Source organism: Sciurus vulgaris (genome assembly GCF_902686455.1).
Source record: "Sciurus vulgaris genome assembly, chromosome: 16".
In the NCBI taxonomy this organism is placed as follows: domain Eukaryota; kingdom Metazoa; phylum Chordata; class Mammalia; order Rodentia; family Sciuridae; genus Sciurus; species Sciurus vulgaris.
In genome coordinates, this window is record NC_136477.1 from 36679904 (window position 1) to 36700564 (window position 20661).

The following is a 20661-nucleotide window of genomic DNA, read 5'->3' on the forward strand; positions in this document are numbered from 1 at the left end:
CCAGCCGCAGCAAGTTGGCGAAGCCCTAAGCAACTTAGCTAGACCCTATCCCAAAATAAAAAATAAAAAGGCTAGAAAAGTGATTTCGTGGTTAAGTAGCCCTGGGTTCAATCCCTGGTACTAAAAGAATCCCCCCCCCCCAGGAGAAAATCACTTTATTTTAATAAACTCAAAGAACATCAGACCAGCTGGCTTAAGGAGGGCACACAAACATTTGTCCAGCCCCAAATTCTGAATCAACTCAGTGAACTTCCATACATTTAGAACTCTCTTTTGCTGCCATTCAGAAACACTGAAGCTATAAGATGAGGCTTTACACTGCAGTTTGTTTTTTTTTTTTTTTAATATTTTTTAGTTGTAGATGGACACAATATCTTTATTTCCTTATTTATTATTATGTAGTGCTGAAGATCGAACCCAGTGGCTCACACTTGTGAGGCTAGCGCTCTACCATTGAGCTACAGCCCCAGCCACTACACTGCAATTTTACATTTCATACTTTCACTATCGATTACATTTTTACTTGGTCATCAGAGTCGAGTTTCCATTTCTTCAATTTGAGCTTCTCGATTAGACTAATCCGCTAGCAATTCTGCACTGCTTCATCACCTCATTGAAACCCTCACAGAGCTTAGCATCACCCTGGTTCTGGGCAGACTCCAAAAATTGTTTTATCTCATAAAAGGAAGGGCCACCAAGCTGCTGCTGCTGTGCTGGCTGGGTTCCCTGAGGCTCCCGGTAGGTGATATCGGGCTTTGAGGGCTCCGCAGCACTTCCTCCGCTGAAGCCCCCCCCCCCCCCCCCCCCCCCCCCCGTGATGGCATGGCCCAGTGTGTGCCCCACAGCCGAGCCCACAGCCACACCTGCTGCAGTGGTTGCCATCTGCGCCATCAGACCTGGCTGCCGGGGTGCCGCAGCAGTTGAGCCCACTGCAGTTGGCAGGGCTGCAGCTGGTGGCTGAGCTTTTGGTGGGAGCCTGGGCGCAGCTCTCATCTGAGGGGCCCGGCTGGCAGCGGGGACCATGTGTGAGGTGTGGCTCCGGCTTCCACGCAACATGCTAAGTGCAAGGCGGCTCGAAGTCCAGAATCCCAAAAGAATTTTTTTAATGGCTCCTACGTGCTAGGCACTCTTGGATGCTTGCAATGACAAAGTGGATACAGTCCATGGTTTCTGTACTTGAGTTTTCATTCTAATGGAAATATGAACCTCTTAGGAACCTGGGCTGTAGACCAGGGAAAGCCCTGATCTGAGCCTGAGCCCCCCTTTCTCCTACCTGTGGTGCCCAATCAGATCATGACATTAAACATTGCTGAGTGTTTCTTACAGGTAGGCGCTGTGCTTGGGGCTTTCCTGCAATCCATATTGCAATCCGAAAGGAGGATATCGCTTTTACTACTAAAGCAACTTCCATAATGGTCATCAAGGTGAGGCGACTTGCCTAAAGACACAACTACTGGCACAAAGGGAATCAGCTTACAGCAGTGTTCCTCCTGGGCTGGCAGGCTTCATCAGAGTCATCCTGCTCCTTCAGCTCAATGCCATTGATCTTGCTGGCATCAATGTCTGTAGTGCCCTTTTTGCCTCTCCTGCTCCCACTTAATTGATGAAATTATAGCATAAAAGGAAACACACACAAAAAAAAAAATTAAAAAAAGGAAACATACACACACACACATCCAATTTTCTCTTTACTCTCACACTCACCATAGAAGACTTCTGAGATTAGATGTGCGGGGGTGTTTCCCCACATGCCAATAATCTCTGGAAGATAGCAACTAGATACCCTCTAACTAATCCATTCAGTTTGGTTTACCTGGAGGTTGAGGACTCAGTTCCATGAGACTGCTCCCATTTCAGAGACAGGTCATGTGAGCAATAAGTTGTCACATATACTGTTGACCAAATGGCTACAGACAAGGGTTCCTGTGATCCCCTCTTTGGGTTTGATAATGTGTAAGGATGACTCAGATAACTCAGGGAACACCTAACTTACCAGTATGCTATAAAAGGTATTATAACGGATACAGACAGACAGCTAGAGATAAATAGCGGCAGGTATGGGGTGGGAGCCTGGAGATTCTATGCCTTCTCAGGGAACCTCCACATATTCAGCAATCTGGAAACTCATCAAATATTATTGTTTCAGAAGTTTCCTTCCCTTCCTCCCTTCTTTCCTTCCTTCCTCCCTTCTTCCCTCCTTCTTCCTTCTTCCTTCCAGTACTGGCAACTGAATCCAGGGGTGCTATACTACTGAGTAACATCCCCAGTCCTTTTATTTTTTGAGACAGGGTCTTGCTAAATTGCTGAGGTTACAGAGTTTGATCCAGCCCACCACCCCAGTGAGGCTGAAAATGTCAGCCCTTTCATCCTCCAGTTACTTGTGTGTGTGTGTGTGTGTGTGTGTGTGTGTGTGTGTGTGTGGTTATTTGTTTTTTTTTTTTGGTGACTAGGCCCCATTCTGAGGCTACCTTGGGCTCCACCCCAGCTGAGCTCATTATCGTAAGCTCAAGCATTACCAAAGTTGCTTGTTTCAAATAACAAAAGAACAGTAGCATCAATCAAGAAATTCTAAAGGCTTTACAGAGCTCTGTGACAGGAAGCAGGGACAAAGACCAAATATAGTCCATATTATAGCACATACAACATCATCCTTCATGAATTAATTTAAATATGTTGTTTTTCTCTCAAACACTTTGATATACATCATCCACAGTGGGCAGCCCGTTACTCTTCCACAGCCAGCAAAATTCATTGTGTACTTTCATTGAAGTTCCCAGGACTGTATTAGAGTTATACACATCACATTGTTGATATTGGTTTACCATATCAGTGTTTTCCACTCTGAATCCCGCCAGATTAGGGACTGGGTCTGTTTTCCTTTTTCTTTATTTTTTGGAAAATCAATCTGTATGCCTAGTCTATGAAATGAAGAACAACAATTCTTTATGCAATTTTCTATTTGTCTCTCCCCCATTGAGATTGCCCAGGTTTTTCTTAAAAATCACTATTCCAAGGATTTTAGTTTTCCTTCGTTGGTCTCAGAAAAGGATACCCACCAAATATGGCACTTTGGCATTGACATGCTGAATACTATTTTTGTTTGTTTGTTTGTTTTTATAACTGGAAATTGAACCCAGGGGTGCTTTCCACTGAGTTATATTCCCCAATCCTTTTTAGTTTTTATTTTGAGACAGGGCCTCTCTAATCTTCCTCAGTTGCTGAGATCACAGTGGGGTACCCACACTGAGTTTTGAACTGAAGGACACTGAAGAGCTCAGAAGCAGCCTCAGCAGAAGGTCTCTGCCCTTCTTCTGTCCTCATGTCCCTGGTCCCTCTTTCTCCTTCTAAATGCAGAGAGGGGTTTTCTCTGAAGTTTCCTTATCTGTCTAAAGGTAGATTCTCCCAGAATGAACTTATTTGTCATGAATCTTCTTCAGGGAATCTCTTCGGCTAGGAAAAATTAACTGCTTCACAGAAGACACTGAAGGCTGATAGAAGACACAAACTGTTACCTATTCTCTGCAAGTCTTCTCCAAGGCTATTTTTATTACCTGAGAGACTATTTGCATAACACATATATATTCACTATATATTTCCTCCCATCACCCTACCATTAACCCTAAGCCCTCTTCCTTTCTGTAGCTCAAGATGCTAGATAAACTTTAGTCATGTGACATTTTTTTCAAGTCTCATGTTTTGTGGGATTTCCATGCATATATGTGTAATTAAAATGATATTTTCTCCTGTAAGTCTGTCTGCTGCCAGTTTATTTCATATACTCAATTATCAGAACTTAAGAAGGTAGACCATTTTTCTATTCCCTTGAAGGATCAAATGACTGGACACATTTAAATTATAAGGAGAGGCAAGGAAGAGACATACAATTGTCAAGGGATCTTCTGTTAAAGATTAAAGAAGGTTTCAGGCTTTTTAAAATGACAAAGAAACTGCTATTGTCTTTGCCTTGGCTCAAGGATAACTGTTTGCAGGAAGATGGTTTACTTCTTAGGCTGAAGATCTTGCCAACTCCCTGCTAGGATTACCTACAATTCCAGAAACTCAGGAAGTGTCCTGAACTTAGGATGTAGTTAAAACTCCTTGATTTTAGGTACTACCAGCTCAAGTTTTTTTTTTTTTTTTTTTTTCCTTTATCTAATGGTACTGGGGATTGAACCCTGGGGTGCTCTACCATTGAGTTACTACCAGCCCTTTCTATTTTTTTATTTTGAGACAGGGTCTTGCTAAATTGCTGAAGCTGACCTCCAACTTATGATCCTCCAGTCTCAGCCTCCTGAGTCTCTGGGATTACAAATGTGTACCACTGTACCCAGCACTAGCTCTTTTTATTTTTTATTTATTTTTTTGGTACTGGGGATTGAACTCAGGAGCACTCAACCCTTAACAACATTCCCAGCTCTATTTTGTATTTTATTTAGAGACAGGGTCTCATTGAGTTGCTTTGCCTCACCATTGCTGAGGCTGACTTCGAAATCACAATCCTTCTATCTCAGCCACCCAAGCTGCTGGAATTACTGAGCGTGGCTAACTAGCTCATTTTTAATGATGAATTTGTGTTCACAGTTACATCTATTTAGCAAACATCCCCCTGTGCTACATTTCAGGTAAATATTTAAAATGCTTAGAAGAACAATTTGCCTTTGAAACACAATAGCCATCTACATTTGCCTGAAGTAATTTTAACACTTTTTTTGAAACAGGGTCTCTCTAAGTTACTTAGGGCCTTGCTAAATTGCTAAGGCCTACTTGGAACTGATGACCTCTCCTGCATCAGCCTCCCAAATTGCTGGGGTTACAGATGTGTGTCATCACACCTGACCAAATGGTCTTCTTTACTCACTATATCATCACCTCAGGATGAATTTTGGCTGAGCTTGAATTAACTGGCAACTGAGAGTAATAAATTCTATAATTCAGATCTTTACCACATTCTTCTTCTAGCAGTTGGGATGAAGTGAGGAGTGGAAAAAATACACAACACTATGGAAGTCATTCAAAACTATTTGAAAATTAAATATACCAAGAATTCATTTTTTTTCTGTTTTGCAAGATAGCTGAAGAGAACCCTCATTGTTTAGCAAGATCTGAGAAGCACATATTTTTATTTCAAGTTGACTGCTTATTACTTTGCACTCTGGCACCTGGAGTCTTGGCTCCTGCATTGTTCTTGACCACAGGCTCAACTGTCACCCATGATGCTCTTAGGGTTTAAGAAGAATAGATGTTGTGCTCCACATTTGCTCAATGACCCCATGTACTGAGTTTATAAGGGCTAATCATTCTTGTAGGTGCTAAGGCTATGATAGCAAAACAATCAAATGCTGCCCACACCAAGCTTTGGAGCACTTGTTAGTCTGTGCCTGTGTGCCTGTGTGTGTGTGCGCGTGCGTGTGCACGCATGTGTGTGTAGATGGATGTAAGCCCCCCCCATAAAAAGCACAAAATACATAGAATGTTATGAGGAGAATAAGTACTATGCAAAAAAAAAAAAAGTAGAGAAAAGGGAACAGAAATTGTTCTCTATATACTAATTATGGTTATGTGGGAAGACATTTCATCGTATGAGAGACCAGACCGAATTCTTCAATATGAACTATATTCACTTTGAGAATGATGCTATAGGCACAAATGATGGATGCCTTAAAAAGTTGTAGGAGCTATTCCCTCCTGCCCCCACCTCTCTTCTTTCTTTGTATTACTGCTTTTCATTATTGCTTCTTTTTTGTGTGTGTGCAGTACTGTGGATTGAACATAGTAGTGTTCTACTACTAAGCCACCTCCCCAGCTGTTTTTATTTTGTATTTTGAAACAGGGTCTCACTAAATTGTTCAGGCTGGCCTTGAACTTGTGATCCTCTTACCTCAGCCTACTGAGTAGCTGAGATTACAAGCATGCACCACCATGCCTGCACTGTCTTTTTCTTTAAGATTGTTCAACTTTATTTATTTATGTATTTGGTACTGGGGATTGAGTTCAGGAGCACTAAACCACTGAGCCATATACTCAGCCCCTTTAAAAATATTTAGATACACGGTCTTGCGGAGATGCTTAGGACCTTGCTGAATTGCTGAGGCTGGCTTTGAACTCATAGTCCTCCTGCCTCAGCCTCTGGAGCTGCTGGGATTACAGGCATGTGCCACCACACCTGGTTGTTTGACTTTGTTCAGCAAGGCATTAGAATGGTATGATGGAGAGTTCTACAGAATAGAAACTAAAACCTGTTAATTCTGTGAGCATTAGCTTCTTTGTCAGTAAAATGGGAATGCAACTTTGTCTTAGTCCATTTTGTGTTGCTATTATAGAATACTGGGTAATGTAAAAAGAAATTTATTCTTTCACAGTTCTAGAGTCTGGGAAGTTTAAAGTCCAAGGGCTACATCTGGAGAGAGTCTTCTTCCTGTGGCATCCCATTTCTGAACGAAGAAGGAAGAAAAGGATGTATGAGAAACAGAATTTGCAGCCTCAAGCCCTTTTATAATCATCATTAATCCTCTCTTGAAGGTGGAGCTCTTATGAGCTAAACACCTTTCTTTAGGCTCCATCTCTTAACATTGTTGCATTTGGGATTAAGTTTCCAAAATGTTTTCTGGGGACACATTCAAAACAGAGCAAACATATTTTGTGGTATTGTGAGGGTTAGAGATGAAACGTGTTTGCAAAATGTCACAGTCTCTAATTGTAGGCCTTTAAATGTACCTTCAAATGGTAGTTAAGACTATTTAGAAGCATAACTACTTTAGTACAAGTTAGTGAACAATATATGCTAACCTAACAGTAACTCTCTGGAAAATTTAGAACAAAAGGGGTCTAGGACCCAAACCAGCAAAGGGTCATCCAATAAATTTAGCTACCTATTGATGACAAAGAGCTTTACTAATTATCTTGTTAGAGATGGATATGATGTGAGGACCAGACCCTCTGGTATATATATTTGTTTCCTTCCATAACTGGATTCAGCTCTTCTCAACTAAAACTTTTGTTATCTTTATTTATTAAACAAGAAGAGAACCCTGTTAACAATGACAATAATAAACATGCTATGTGCCCAGCACATTCATGGATAGAAATCCACTTAATTTTTCAATGACCGTGTGTGGAAGTTTTCCTTCATCATCTCCGGGTAAAGAAACAGATACTTGAGAGGTTCCCTATAGGGAGGACTCACGTGTGTGGGAGCTGTAGTGTTGCACGTTCAGCAGGGAAAACACATGAGGATACCTGGCCAGGTGTACCGCTCTTTCACAGGCACAGACTTGGAATTTATGCCTACAGTACAGAGAGAAAAGAAGTTTGCAGGAGGAGTCCTGAAGACCTATAAGTTCTCTGAAAGGGGAGGGGGGTGCCTCTTTCCGCCTGTCTGTAAAACACGTGGTCAGGAACCAGGGACATAGTGACCCCCACCCCACTTCCGAATGTCAGGGGAGCTTCCGACCCGAAAAACTAGTTAGACTCTAGGCCTAGGTCAATTAAGTTTTTACAAAGGGGGGCGGGGCCTGGGGGGCGGTGTGCGCGAGTGTGTGTGTGGGGGGGTGCGGATCCCTGCGAGCCGCCGATTGGCTGGCACAAGTGTCCATCTGCCTCTCCCCCGCCCCACCTCCGGGTGGCCTCCCGGCTGGGCCCGCGGGCGCGCCGAGCAGGCTCGGGGTGCCAAACTGGCAGGGGGCGTGCCGCGGGGGCGTGCCGGGGCGTCCCGGGCGCCGAGCGCGTCACGGCCTGCGGCCCCGCCCCCAGCCCTACGCGCTGCCTCCTCCTCCCCGCTCGGTCCTGTGCTCGCTCAGTTCTCGCTCCACGTTCCACGCCGTGGCCTCACTCTCCTGCGCGAGCCACCCCGCGGCCGCCGAGCGGATACACGCGCCCCGCGGCTTCCTCGCCCCGCGCCCGGCTCTCCCCGCGCGCGCCTCGCACACGGACGCACGTTCGTTCCCCCTCGCGTGCCGGGCTCTCGGCAGCGGCTGCGGCTGGCGGACCGCGCGGGGCAGCACTGTAGCGGCCGCCGCAGGCTGGCGGGCCGGCCATGGAGGCGGATGGGGCCGGCGAGCAGATGAGACCGCTACTCACCCGGGTAACGAGCAGGGTGAGGGCGCCGCGGGCGGCGGGGCTCCCCGGCTGGGGGAGGGCGCGGAGCGAGGCAGACAAAGGCGGGGGTGCGGCGAGCGTCGCGGCACGGCCACTTCGTCCCGGGCCCCTCCGACTCCCGGCGGCTGGCGCGCCTGGCCATCCCCTTTGTGTGGCCGCCCGGGGCGCGGGTGCGAGGGGGCGGGCGGCGGCGCCTGGGAGGCCCAGTCGGGGCGGCGGGCTGCGCGCCACAGGCATCCTCGCTACGGGCATCCTGCGCCCGGCTCCGGAGAGACCCGGCCACCCGCGGGGCCCGCAGTGACCCGGACCACTCCATCCTTTCTCTCCGCGGCGCTTATCTCCCCTATTTTCCGGCGTTCTCTCCAGCCAGGGTCGCGGTTCAGGTTGCTTTGGCGCTGGAGTTCAAATTAGCCCTTGGAAAACCCATCTTTTCCTAAGGAGGACCGCAGCTTCACCTGTCTCCCGTCCCAGGCAGTGGGAAGAGCTGGTGTGAATCCCTCCTCCTCTTTCTGAGCTTCCCTACCCGGTCCGTGGTGTGCTTTGTTCTGTGAGTTCTCTGGCCGCGTGGACAAGCCGTCTTCCTTCGCGGCCAAGGCTTCTTTTCCCTGTTGACTGCCAGGTCTGCCTCCTCCTCTTCTGGCATGAATCGGAGGAGTATCCTCCTGTCTCAGGCCAAGTAGAAAGAGAAGGGTGTCAGTGTTCCGGCCCCCCTGTGCTGCCCCGCCTCATCAGCCTGGGAAAATCGCTTGTCCCTATGAGGCTGACTTTGGATTTAGGGTTAGAGGGGAGTAGGGGCGAATTTCCAAAAGGTTTAACCTCCCACTTGGGATGATGGACGAGTGACCCATCCTCAAGAAACACTCACTTCCTGCTTTTAAGTGGAGCACATGTGCCCCCACGGTTGTGATTCTCTTCTCTCTTCCTAGTTAGTGACTCAAAGGGTAGAGGAGTGTTACAAATTTTCCTGCTTCCAATTACTCTGACCAGCAAAGAAGGGAAAGTTGCAGGAAAAATTTTCCAGTCTTTCACAACTAACAGGAAAATCACTTTTCACGTGTTTTTGAGTTTTCCTTAAACCCCTCCCCTGTCCCCCTTAATTTTAAGATTATTGTCAAGGTCTGGGAAAGGAGTCATTTGTTATTTCAGAATGTTCATTTCTCTAAACGTAGAGGAAAACTAAGTCTCCAGACAGGGAAGTTATTTAGCAGTGGTTGCTGGGAAGATCATTCACGTTGATAATATTGGAATAGTGGAAGCTCCTAAGGAAATTTCTGTAATTCTTTCTGTAGCCTTTGAATAAACTGTTGTATAGCACCTTTTCAAATGCTGTGTATCAAATACACTGTTGCATGTTCTTGGCCTTATTATTTGCATCTGAGTTTTCATAAAGCTGGACAGAAATTGATGTGTTCTCACATTACCTGCTTAGCAGAAGCAGCATGTAAGACCATTGTCCTCCAAATCACTCATTCATTCAATGTAAAGCAGTTATTTAGAATCTGTTCTCTAGTGTCCAATAAAACTGAACCAGCATTACTCTCATAGAAGTTATATTCAGGTGTGTGTGTGTGTGGGGGGGTTGCAAATGGCAAAGGAATTCTCAATAGCTGTTGATGGTGTGGCAGGGGAGAGAGTTGGAAGATGTACCTCCTAAATCTGGTGGAAGATAAGACTGGCTATAGTAAATCTACATAAATCAATAATGAAACTCAAATATAGCAAGCTATCAGCCTAAAAATAGAATGGTGAACTGGAAATAGTAGTATAATTTGAAAACTAGAGAGGAAAATTGGCATGCTGGCACACATCAATAATCCAAGCAACTGGGAAGGCTGAGGCAGGAGGATCCCAAATTCAGGGACATCCTACTTAGCAAGACCCTGCCTCAATATAAAAAAGGACTGGATAAGTAACTCATTGGTAAAGTGCTCCTGGTTTTCATCCCCAGTACCAAGAACAAAACAAAACCAAAAAATTAATCTTTCCTTACTCATTTTTTCCTGCTAAATGAAAGTCATCAAAGTGAAAGATATTTGTCCGTTATAACTCACAGCAGACTGCTTGGCATAGCCAAAAAACAGGAATAAAATTTATATTAATAAAATGCCATCTTGTAATTATGCAAAAAAATTTGAATAAATTGGTGGCAGTTTATATTACTCATACTGGAGCCCATCTGTTCCATAATTTAGGCTCTAAGGTTTCTTGTAAATTCTTTGACTTTCACTCATGGCATTGGGGAGGAGTCATTTCTCTTACAGACATGCAACTTTTGTTTGCTTTGGTAGAAAACTTGTAGAATTTTGGTAGAAAATTCTAAGTAGGTATCACTTAGAATTTATCAAAATTGACAGGCTTATTTTTTAGTAGCGTTTAAATTCTGTTATTTAAAAGATTCCCGAGTTTTAGCAAATGATCTTTTAAGCTGTACATTATTTAATGCAATTCGATTACCACTGAAATTTTGGGACTGTATTATGAAATTTGTTATTTCTTTCATTTTGTGGATATTAATATCTCATGGGTGCCAGGCACTAGGGAAATAAACAAGGTAGGCAGGGTCCTGCCTTCATTAAATTTATTTCGGCATTTGGAGTGAACACAGTGATAGCATTTACATGTCATTTGTAAGTGCCAGTTAAAACATTTCTTGAGTTTATTAGAAATACTTAAAGTCATTAGAATAGATGAAAGATATTATTCAGTTTGAATTTATTGGTGATGGCTAAATGAAAGGTTTATGTGTACCTGCAAGTAAGCATTCTCTTTGGGGAACTGGTTGATAGCTCTAGAGACATGGCACCCTAGGCATTACCATTATCAGGATTACCTTTTTGTCTTATTCTTGGTATCTTTGGACCAAAGTCTATGGAGTTGTAGGAATGGGACAGACAACAAAGCTGTCATCTCTCCAAATGAAACTGTAGGTCAGTTGAGTTGGATTGAAGAATTGTTTTTTCAGGTCATTGAAACTGGGAGTTACACAGGTTTTCTTTCAAGAGAGCTTAGGGTATAAAAATTACAGTATTTTGTTACACTAAACTCCTGTTAGTTGAGTAGGTTAAAATTGAAAGCCAAAATAACCTGGCGTTGGAGGAACCTGGTATATTATTTTAGTGGTATGTGGTGTGTTAACCAATATATTCTAAAACCTTGGTAGCTATACTTGTCAACATCCGGTAATGGGTTGTTTTTCTTCCTCTTTCCCTCCCCTTTCTTATTGTATCTTACCACAAATTTCTTAAAGTGGCTAGGATCTGCCCCTGACAAAATGGCCCATTTTTATAAAGGAACATACAGGTGTTTCATGAGGTTAATGTTACAGGTTAGTCATGGGTCAATGTCATTTTGATGATGATGATGATTTTTTTGGTAGTGGGACTTGAACCCAGGGGCGCTTCTCACTGACCCACATCCCCAGTTCTGTTTATATTTTATTTTGAACCTGGGGCTAGCAGAGTTGCTTAGGGCTTTGCTGAATTGCTGAAGCAGGGTTTTCATTTGTGATCCTCCTGCCTCAGCCTCCCAAGCCACTGGCATTACAGGCATGTGCCATTGTGCCCAGCATCATTTTGATTTATATTATAGTTTCCTCTTGGTGATTATGGTTGCTTCAGTATTTTTTGTGCATGCACTGTTTTCAGTTTTGTGATGAGCGTGTATCAGTAATAAAGCATTCTATTTTACATTGAGATTTGCCTCTTTTGCACATTTTACATTGGGTTTTTATAGTTTGAGAAAGTTGAGGATTACTTGTAATTATGTTGATAATAAACCACCAAGGAGTCTGTGGTCGACATTGTGTTACAAGTCTAGTAGTGTTGCCTTTAACATTCTTCTGGAAGGCAGAGGGCTAGTTGACTGGGGTAGAGCCTCGTTGACTGAATGATGATTCTTTTCTCCCATGAACTGCACCTCTTCAAATGACTGCTACAAGAGTGACCAAGAACTTTTTCAGTACTTGGAACAGGAAAATGATGTGGTAATGATACAGATTTCCTTTTTTTTTTTTCTTTGGAATAGGGATCGAATCCATGGTTGCTCTACCACTGAGCCACACAACCAGCCTTTGTGTTTTTTTGTTCGTTTTTGTTAACCTTTTATTTTGAGACAGGGTCTGTCTAAATTGCTGAGACTGGACTCGAACTTGTGATCCTGTTTTCAACCTCCCGAGTTGCTGGGATTATAGATGTGCACCGTGTCCGGCCAGATTTGTGTTTTATCATGCACGTTTTAAATTTAATTTGAGACAGGGTTTCACTAAATTGCCCAGTCTGGCCTGGATCTTGAGATCATCCTCCTGTCTAAGCCTCCAGAATAGTTGGGATTATAGGTGGGTGCCAGTGTGCTTTTGATAATAAGGTGTAATTTAAATTAGAATTTACATTGTTAACATTTAGGCCACTGAGATATTATCTTGACCTAGGAAACAGCTTTCAGAATTTTAGCATTTTAATATATTTGCAATGGGTGGGTGGAGCTTGGTTGGGTGACTGGAGAAAGTTATGTCAGGAAGTGCAGGAAAGGAGAGGTGTCACAGAACTGGGAAAGTATGAATTCTATGTATGCCTTCTTCAGGAAGCTGCAAGGAGCCTGGTTTGAGTTTCAACTCTCCCTAGCTTTCCTCTAGTACTGCCAAGGCCAGGTGTGGACTGTAATCATGCCTGGGATTTCTTTGATTTACATTTAAAACTCCCAGGTTCCCCTCCACCCCCTTCTGGGCATTCATATTGCCACATTCAATTAATTTTGTTGTTATTCTGGTGCTGGGGATTGACATTTTTTATTTAAAATTTTATTTTATAGTGCTGGGGACCTTTACACATGCTAGGCAAGCACCGAGTTACATCCCCAACCCTTTTTGTTTTATTTTGAGACAGGGTCTTGCTAAATTGACAAGGCTAACCTTGAACTTGTGACCTCCTGCCACAGCCTCCCTAGTAACAGGATTAAGTGGTGCACCAACATGCAGGGCTGCAACATTCAAATTTGTAGCAAAATTATTTTGAGGGTCAGGGTTTAATGGAGCTCTAACCCAGGGGCGCTTACCCACTGAGCTACATCCCCTTTTTATTTTGAGACTGGGCCTCACTAAGTTGCTGAGGTTGGCCTTGAACTTGTAGTCCTCCTGTCTCAGCCTCCCGAGTCACTGGGATCATGGGTGTGTGCCACCACCCCTGACTGCAAGATTGCTTTTGTAGTAACTGCTGTGGTCAAATATGAAATATATTGCTTTCTAAAAAAAATTGTTGAAGTTGGGCATGGTGGTGAGAATGGTGCCCAGCTACTAGGCAGGCGGATTGCTTGAGGCCAGGCATTTAGGACCAGCCTATGCAACATAGTGAGGTCCTGTGTCAAATGTGGAAAAAAAAAAAAAAATCCTTGATTTCATACTGTAGAGAATGAATTAAAAGCCAATTTTCTTAAGCCCGTAAGAATCTAATTTATTTGACATATGAGATACCTCATAAAAATCAGACTACAATTTCTTGTAACAGTTCTTCCAGTATTTTTGCTTAATCATTGTTAAATGTGATCCCCATGAGTGTGCTTTGCTTTGTACCACAGTAAACATCATAGTGAATTCTGTTTTTTCATTAATTTTGCATGAGAAGTGCTCTGGGTTGTGTCCTAGTATTTGGAGTATTAATGGTGCCATAGATAATATGGCACTGTCTAGTTAAAATTCCTTATAAAAAAGGGATGACCTTGAAATCTGTGGATGGGCCTCAGGGGTCCATGAATTCCCCAGAAACTGAAAAATTTTCTGCTTGTGTGCATTCTTTCTGAGAGAGGGCCAAATAGCTTTATATTCAGCTCTCAAAGAGGTTTATAATTCACAAAATAGCTGAAGAATATGTATTTTTTTCTGTACTGTAAATTTTGCCCCAAGGGCCCTTAACCACTGAGCCACATCCCTACCCCTTTTTATATTTTATTTAGAGACAGGATCTTGCTAAGTTGCTTAGGACCTTGCTAAGTTACTGAGGCTGGCTTTGAATTTGCAATCCTCCTGCCTCAGCCTCCCAAGCTGCTGGGATTACAGGGATGTGCCACTGTGCTCAGTAACTTTTTATTTTTTAATTTGAAACAGGGTCTCATATAGTTGCTTAGGCCCATGCTAAATTGCTGAGGCTGGGCTCCAACTTGTGATCTCCTGCCTCAGTCCCCTGAGTTGCTGGGATTATAGGCGTGTCCCACCACACCTGACTTAAAGAATGTACTCTTAAGACTAACTCAGTAAAAAGTTAATAGTTTTATATTTTACTGAAATAGTTGTCACTAGTGGTGACTACATTCACTTCTGAAATTTCATTAGTTTGTTTCACAGAATAGTAACTAAGATCTATAGGAGTTTCTGCTGAAAAATCATTTTGTAGCCAAATAAATTTGGGCTGTGTCACAAATTGTATTTTTTGAAGAGTCACAGTGCATTAAAGGCTCTGAGAAATCCTATAATGATTAAATATGTTGAGCTTTGAAAAGAGAATGCAGCCAGGTGAGTTTGTATTTCTGGTGGTTCTTGCAAAATATGTAAAACAGTAAGTCAATAATATGTTGTATTGTTAGGGGTCTAAGAAAGCAAATCCTGTGATGCTGACTAAATCTATTTACCTACAGTTTTTTTCTCTATAATTAGAACTCATTTTGTTACAGTATAGATTTGAAAAATGTATACTTAGGTGCTTTGGGAGCAACCTGAGAGGGCACTGGTTGAATGATTATGGTATATTCACATTATATGATACTACATCTAGTGAGGAATGAGAATGTACTGTTAGGGAGAGAAATGCTGAACTGAAAACAAAAAGCAAAAAACCAACCAACCAACCAACCAAGATGTGTATTATAGACTTCCTTTTCTTTAATGGGAACATAAATATGTGTTCGTGTCAAGACACTGAGGAAGATAATTAGGAAACTAATATGTTGCCTTAGAGGGCAAATGAGAGTAGGGATTGAGACCAGAATGGGAGCAAAGCTTCTTGGTACATTATTTTCATTTTTAAGCCATGAAAACATTAACTATTAGGTAAAATAGAATAATTACTTTGGAAAAAAATTTTTAGTGTAGGTGGAAACCTTTATTTTTATTTATTTTTATGTGGTGCTGAGGATCCAACCCAGTGCCTCACACACGCTAGGTGAGCACTCTACCCCTGAGCCACAACCCCAGCCCCAAGGAGGATAATTTCTTACATTGTTTTATGCTGTGGGTTGGTATACCAACTATTTCACGAAAGTTATATGGATGACTGTTTATAATATATTCCATTATGTATTAGGTACCTAATTTTTCATGTTACAAAGTTATCACAAAAATATTAAAGTTGTTAATACATACTTATTAGTAAAATCCCATGCTATTTTTCAAATTAAATTATATAGTGAATGCATGGAAATGTTGAGTTCGTATATTACTAATGTCCAGATCCTCCTCTCATGTTCAACCCCATTCCTATCCAGGGATTTATTTAGATTAGTGATGCATAAAGGGAAGGCAGGATGTGGGAAGAGACTGGGGTGCTGTTGTTACAAATGTGATCCGTCAGTACAAGGAAATAGCTGCTTGGTTATGCTCACTTGTTTTAGCCTAGAGTTTTCCTTTTGGTCTTTGTACTTTTTTTAGATTGAGGATCATGAGTGTGCCCAGATTACTACATTGGTTGAAATTACCGTGGCCCATTTGTATGGGGCACCATTCACGTGGTTTTCCTGTTTTTGCTCCAAAGGGTACCATTGAAGTTGAGTTCCTGGGAATGGTTGTACCCCTGGGCAGTACTGTGGGAAGATATCACTATAATCATACATTCCTCATGACGTTATATATGTACCATGTGTAATGTTTTTTATTTTGTTAAAAGATATTAGAAATAAGCCCTCAGGGTTTCTATTTAGCCAACTTTTAGAAGCCAGTATTTTGGGAAAAATTGGAAAAAAAAGTCTTTTTCCCCCTTTCTTGAAAATATTTTTGTGTTTAAGTTTGAATATAAACCTTAGTCATATTCAAAGATTTTATAGCCCCTTGGGGAAACTTTTTTTTTAGTTAAAAATTTTATTTATTCCAATTGGTTATACGTGACAGTAGAATGCATTTTAACACATTTTACACAAATGGAGCATAACTTCTCATTCCTTTGGCTGTACATGATGCTGAATCATGTTGGTAGTGTAATCATACATGTATATAGGGTAATAATATCTGTCTCATTCTACTTTCCTTCCCATCCACACTGGCTTACCTCTCCCTTCACTCCCCTCTACATAATCCGAAGTTCTTTCATTCTTCCCTACCCACCCCCCCTAATTTGGATTGGCATGCACTTATCAGAGAAAACATTTGGCCTTTGATTCTTTGGGATTGGCTTATTTTACTTAGCATGATATTCTCTAGGTCCATCCATTTACCTGCAAATGCCATAATTTCATTCTTCTTTGAGGCTGAGTAATATTTCATTGTGTATATGTACCACATTGTCTTTATCCATTCATCTATTGAAAGGCATTTAGGTTGGTTCTATAGTTTAACTAATGTGAATTAAGCTGCTATAAACATTGGTGTGGCTGCGTCATTGTAGTATGCTGATTTTAAGTCCTTTGGGTATAAACTGAGGAGTGGGATAGCCGGGTCAAATGGTGGTTCCAGTCCAAGTTTTCTGAGGACTCCTCATACTGCTTTCCACATTGGTTGCACCATTGCTGCAGTCCCAGCAGCAATATAAAAGTGTATCTTTTTCCCCACATCCTTGCCAACACTTATTATTGCTTGTATTCTCGATAAATGCCATTCTGACTGGAGTGAGATGAAATCTTAGTTTTGATTTTCATTTCTCTAATTGCAAGAGATGGTAAAAAATATTTTATGTTTGTTGATTGTAGTTCTTCTGTGAAGTGTCTATTCAGTTCCTTAGCCCATTTACTGATTGGGTTATTCGCTTTTTTGGTGTTAAGTGTTTTGAGTTCTTGATATATACTGGAGATTAGTGCTCTATCTGGGGTGCACGTGGTAAAGATTTTCTCCCAATATGTAGGCTATGTCCTCACATTATTGATTGGGGGAAACTTTTTTGAAGACAGAGTCTTGCTATATTACTCAGGTTGGTCTAGAATTACTGAGCTCAAGTGATTCCTGAATAGTTGGGATTATGATTGTGATTCACTCTGTCCTGGATTTACAGCTATTTCAGTGAAAAAGCTACCCCACTCTACTGCGCATTCAAGTACTGGGCAGGAGGAATATTGGGTTTCTCATATTGATGCAAAAGCTAATCTAGGATTATGGTTTTGTTCTTTGCTGTAGTGCAAGTCAGTGAAGAATGGACAACTAACTTTTTAGAGAAAGCCAGCTCTGAGCCATGCATTTTATTAGTTATCTCAGGCAATTATTATCCCTGTATTACAGATGTGAACTCATGGACAGAGGCATTTTCTAAAAATTTCCAGACCAACTATGGTTGATGCCAAACCACTGCTTGTTCCCTGACCTTCCATTGCTCCTTAGTGTGGAGTATTTGAAGATCCCTATTTGTCAGTAGTATCATTTAACATTGACCATATCAGATAATTTCACCTGTATGAAACTAGAAAACTCTTTGCCTCAGTTAATTCCAAGCTTTCTATAGATGTTCCCCTCTATATTTAAAAGTGCTTATTACTGTAACTTTTGTGAATTAAGTTGCTGATAGTATAGACATTTAATACCTGAGTGAAATTTCCTCTTGCCTCCAGATTCCCTCAGGATTGTGATAAAACTTTCCTGGGTCATTGCTTAATTCTCAGGAAGCAATTATACTTGTTCAGTAAATGAATCTTAAGATGGTATCACAGACTCATTAATTGTTTAATCAACTAAAAATAAGTTATAACTTTTATTGGAATGTTAATCATTGAGAAAAATATCTTTCTTGATATAACTGCTTGTAGAAGAGAATCTTTGCTGACTTGGTTCCATTGAGCCCCAAGTAGTAAATAATGAATTTTACAATTTGGATTGATTCCAAATAAATTTTCTTTTCTTTATTTTCTTGGTGCTGTGCTGAGAATTGAACCCAGGGCCTCAAGCATGGTATGCAAATGCTCTACTAGTGAGCTATGTCCCCAGTCCCAAAGTAAGAGTGTTTAACTTTTGGGGGGGGGGGCAGGTACTTGAAATTGAACCACTGAGATACATCCCAGCCCTTTTTACTATTTTATTTTGAACAGGGCTTCCTTAAGTTGCTTAGGGCCTTGTTAAGTTGCTGAAACTGGCCTCAAACTTGTGATCCTCCTGCCTTAATCTCCCAAGACCTTGGGATTTTGTTCCACCTAATCTATCTAACATTTTTAAACTAAGATTTTAGGCAAGTGAGTATTGAGCACCAGTAAAATGAAAATTTTATGAAATGTATTTTTACAGGTTTTTTAGATACATTTAATTAGGTTGTTGGAAAACTGTTTCACTTACATATATATGAATCCTCATGTAATTTTTGCTTTGTGAGAAGCAGTGACTTTTTTATTGGTTCTTTTTAGTTATACAACAGTAGAATCCATTTAACATGACTTCTTTTAATACCTTCATATATTTATTTATTTATATGTGGTGCTGAGGGTTGAACCCAGTGCCCCACATATGCTAGTCAAGTGCTCTACCACTGAGCCACAACCGAGTCCTACCAGTGACCTCTTTTTAAAAATATTTTTTATTTGTAGGTGGACACAATACCTTTATTTTTGTGTGGTGCTGAGGATCGAACCCAGTGCCTCATACTTGCTAGGCAAGTGCTCTACCACTGAGCTGCAGCCCCAGCCCCCTAGCAGTGCTTTTTTTTCCCCCTTTTTTTAAATTTAAATTTTTATTTTTAAAGACTGCATTTGATTCATTGTACACAAATGGGGTACACCTTTCTATTTCTGTGGTTGTACACAATGTAGATTCACACCATTCATGTAATCTTACATATACATAGGGTAATACTGTCTCATTCTACTATCTTTCCTTCCCCTACCTGCTTCTGCCCCATTTTCCTCTACACCATCCAAAGTTCCTTCATTTTCTCACGCCCCCCCTCGTTATGTATTGTCAACCACTTATCAGAGAAAACTTCGACCTTTGGTTTTTTTGGGCTTGGCCTATTTCACATAGCATGATATTCTCCAACTCCATCTGTTTACCAGCAAATGCCATAGTTTTTGGCATTTATGGCTGAGTAATATTCCATTGTGTATATATACCAGTTTCTTTATCCATTCATCAATTGAAGGGCATCTTGGTTGGTTCCACAATCTAGCTATTGTGACTTGAGCAGCTATGAACATTGATGTGACTGCTGCGTTACTGTAGTATGCTGAGTTTAAGTCCTTTGGGTATAAACTGAGGAGTGGATAACTGGGTCAAATGGTGGCTCCATTCCAAGTTTTCTGAGGAATCTTGCACTGCAAGTTGACTGCACCAATTTGCAGCTCCACCAGCAATGTATGAGTGTGCCTTTTTCCTCATATCCACGCCAACACTTATTATTGCCTGTGTTCTTGATAATAGCCATTCTAATTGGAGTTAGATGAAATTTTAGGGTGATTTTAATTTGTATTTCTCTAATTACTAGAGATGATGAGCACTTTTTCATATATTTGTTGATCACCTGTATATATCTTCTGTGAAGTGTCTGCCCAGTTCCTTAGCCCATTTATTGATTGGGTTCTTTGTATTTTTGGTGTAGTTTTTTAAGTTCTTTATAAATTTTGGAGATTAGTGCCTAGCAGTGCTTTTAATGTATATAATTATAATTATAAAAAGAGGGATTCGAATCCTAAATCATATATCAACTATTATATTGAAATTGTGCTATTAGTATTGTTTTGAATTATTACTTATATAATGGGACTTTTTTCTGCTCATGTGCTTTAGTTTTGTGATTTTAGGTTATGGACCCTTATTCTTCCTGGAGTCTGCTCCCCAATTTCCCTGTCCATGTGTGAGTGTTTGTACAGGTGCTAGAACTAGCCAATGCACTGGCTCAGCAGACTCCATTCAGTAATATTGAGTACTTATTTTTGTGCTGCTCATAATAGTTCCCAGATGACCTTATAACTTGTCCACGAGGAACTTCCTTATCCATTTTTACGCATGCCATTAGCCGTGTCCTCAGGATAAATTCTGTTACAAGTTTTTGTATCCGGGCAAGTTGGTCTCCCTTGTGTTAGGAATAATGGACTCATTCAAACTAAAAATTGGCCTTCATTTGGTCTTTCATTTTATTTTGTTAAGTCATTTTTATTCAGTAATGGGAAATTCAATAACCACAAGCCCAGACCCTTATTTTCAAAGCAGGGTAAGATGTGGAGATAGCACAACCTCGGTGTAGAAAGTGTATGTTTGGGTTTCAGATACCTGAGTTCTCTACCTCCATTCTGCCACCAGAAAAATGAAAACTATTTTACTTAATCTCATAAGACTTTTTCCAGTGATCAGGGAAAATAATATGTATTAAATGCTATATATGTTCCTTTTGGAGCTTGATATTAATAGTCATCCTTTGCTCTTATAACCTGCATAACAACATTTTGAAGGAATTAGTGTACAGATTG

The 20661-nt window shown here is 41.3% G+C and overlaps 3 protein-coding genes across 10 annotated transcripts in view; 1 reads left to right on the forward strand and 2 right to left on the reverse strand.

Annotated features, from left to right (window-relative positions):
• Positions 1–570: 570 nt before the first annotated feature.
• LOC306645991 (coiled-coil-helix-coiled-coil-helix domain-containing protein 2-like) lies at positions 571–1056 on the reverse strand (the record flags this gene model as incomplete). Its single annotated transcript, XM_079114258.1, has 1 exon — positions 571–1056. The coding sequence occupies one exon, from the start codon at positions 1054–1056 to the stop codon at positions 571–573; it is 486 nt and encodes a 161-aa protein (XP_078970384.1).
• A 4670-nt stretch (positions 1057–5726) lies between these two features.
• Positions 5727–18225, reverse strand: LOC306646010 (uncharacterized protein). Of its 2 annotated transcripts, XM_079114345.1 has the most exons (3): positions 8077–18225; positions 7184–7284; positions 5727–6431 (listed from the first exon to the last, which is right to left on the reverse strand). In XM_079114345.1, exons 1-2 carry the CDS (start codon positions 8408–8410, stop codon positions 7211–7213), a joined length of 408 nt encoding a protein of 135 aa, XP_078970471.1. In that variant the 5' UTR covers positions 8411–18225; the 3' UTR covers positions 5727–6431; positions 7184–7210. The 2 variants fall into 2 exon arrangements, with proteins under 2 accessions (XP_078970471.1, XP_078970470.1); XM_079114344.1 differs by lacking the exon at positions 7184–7284.
• Positions 7758–20661, forward strand: part of SLC4A7 (solute carrier family 4 member 7) — a 97784-nt gene continuing 84880 nt past the window's right edge. For 4 of the 7 annotated variants that reach the window (XM_079114263.1, XM_079114266.1, XM_079114265.1 and 1 more), the window contains exon 1: positions 7758–8080. In XM_079114263.1, the coding sequence (XP_078970389.1) occupies positions 8033–8080 (48 nt within the window). In that variant the 5' untranslated portion in view covers positions 7758–8032. The remainder of the gene's footprint in view (positions 8081–20661) is intronic. The other 3 variants (XM_079114268.1, XM_079114270.1, XM_079114269.1) reach the window with 1 other exon arrangement.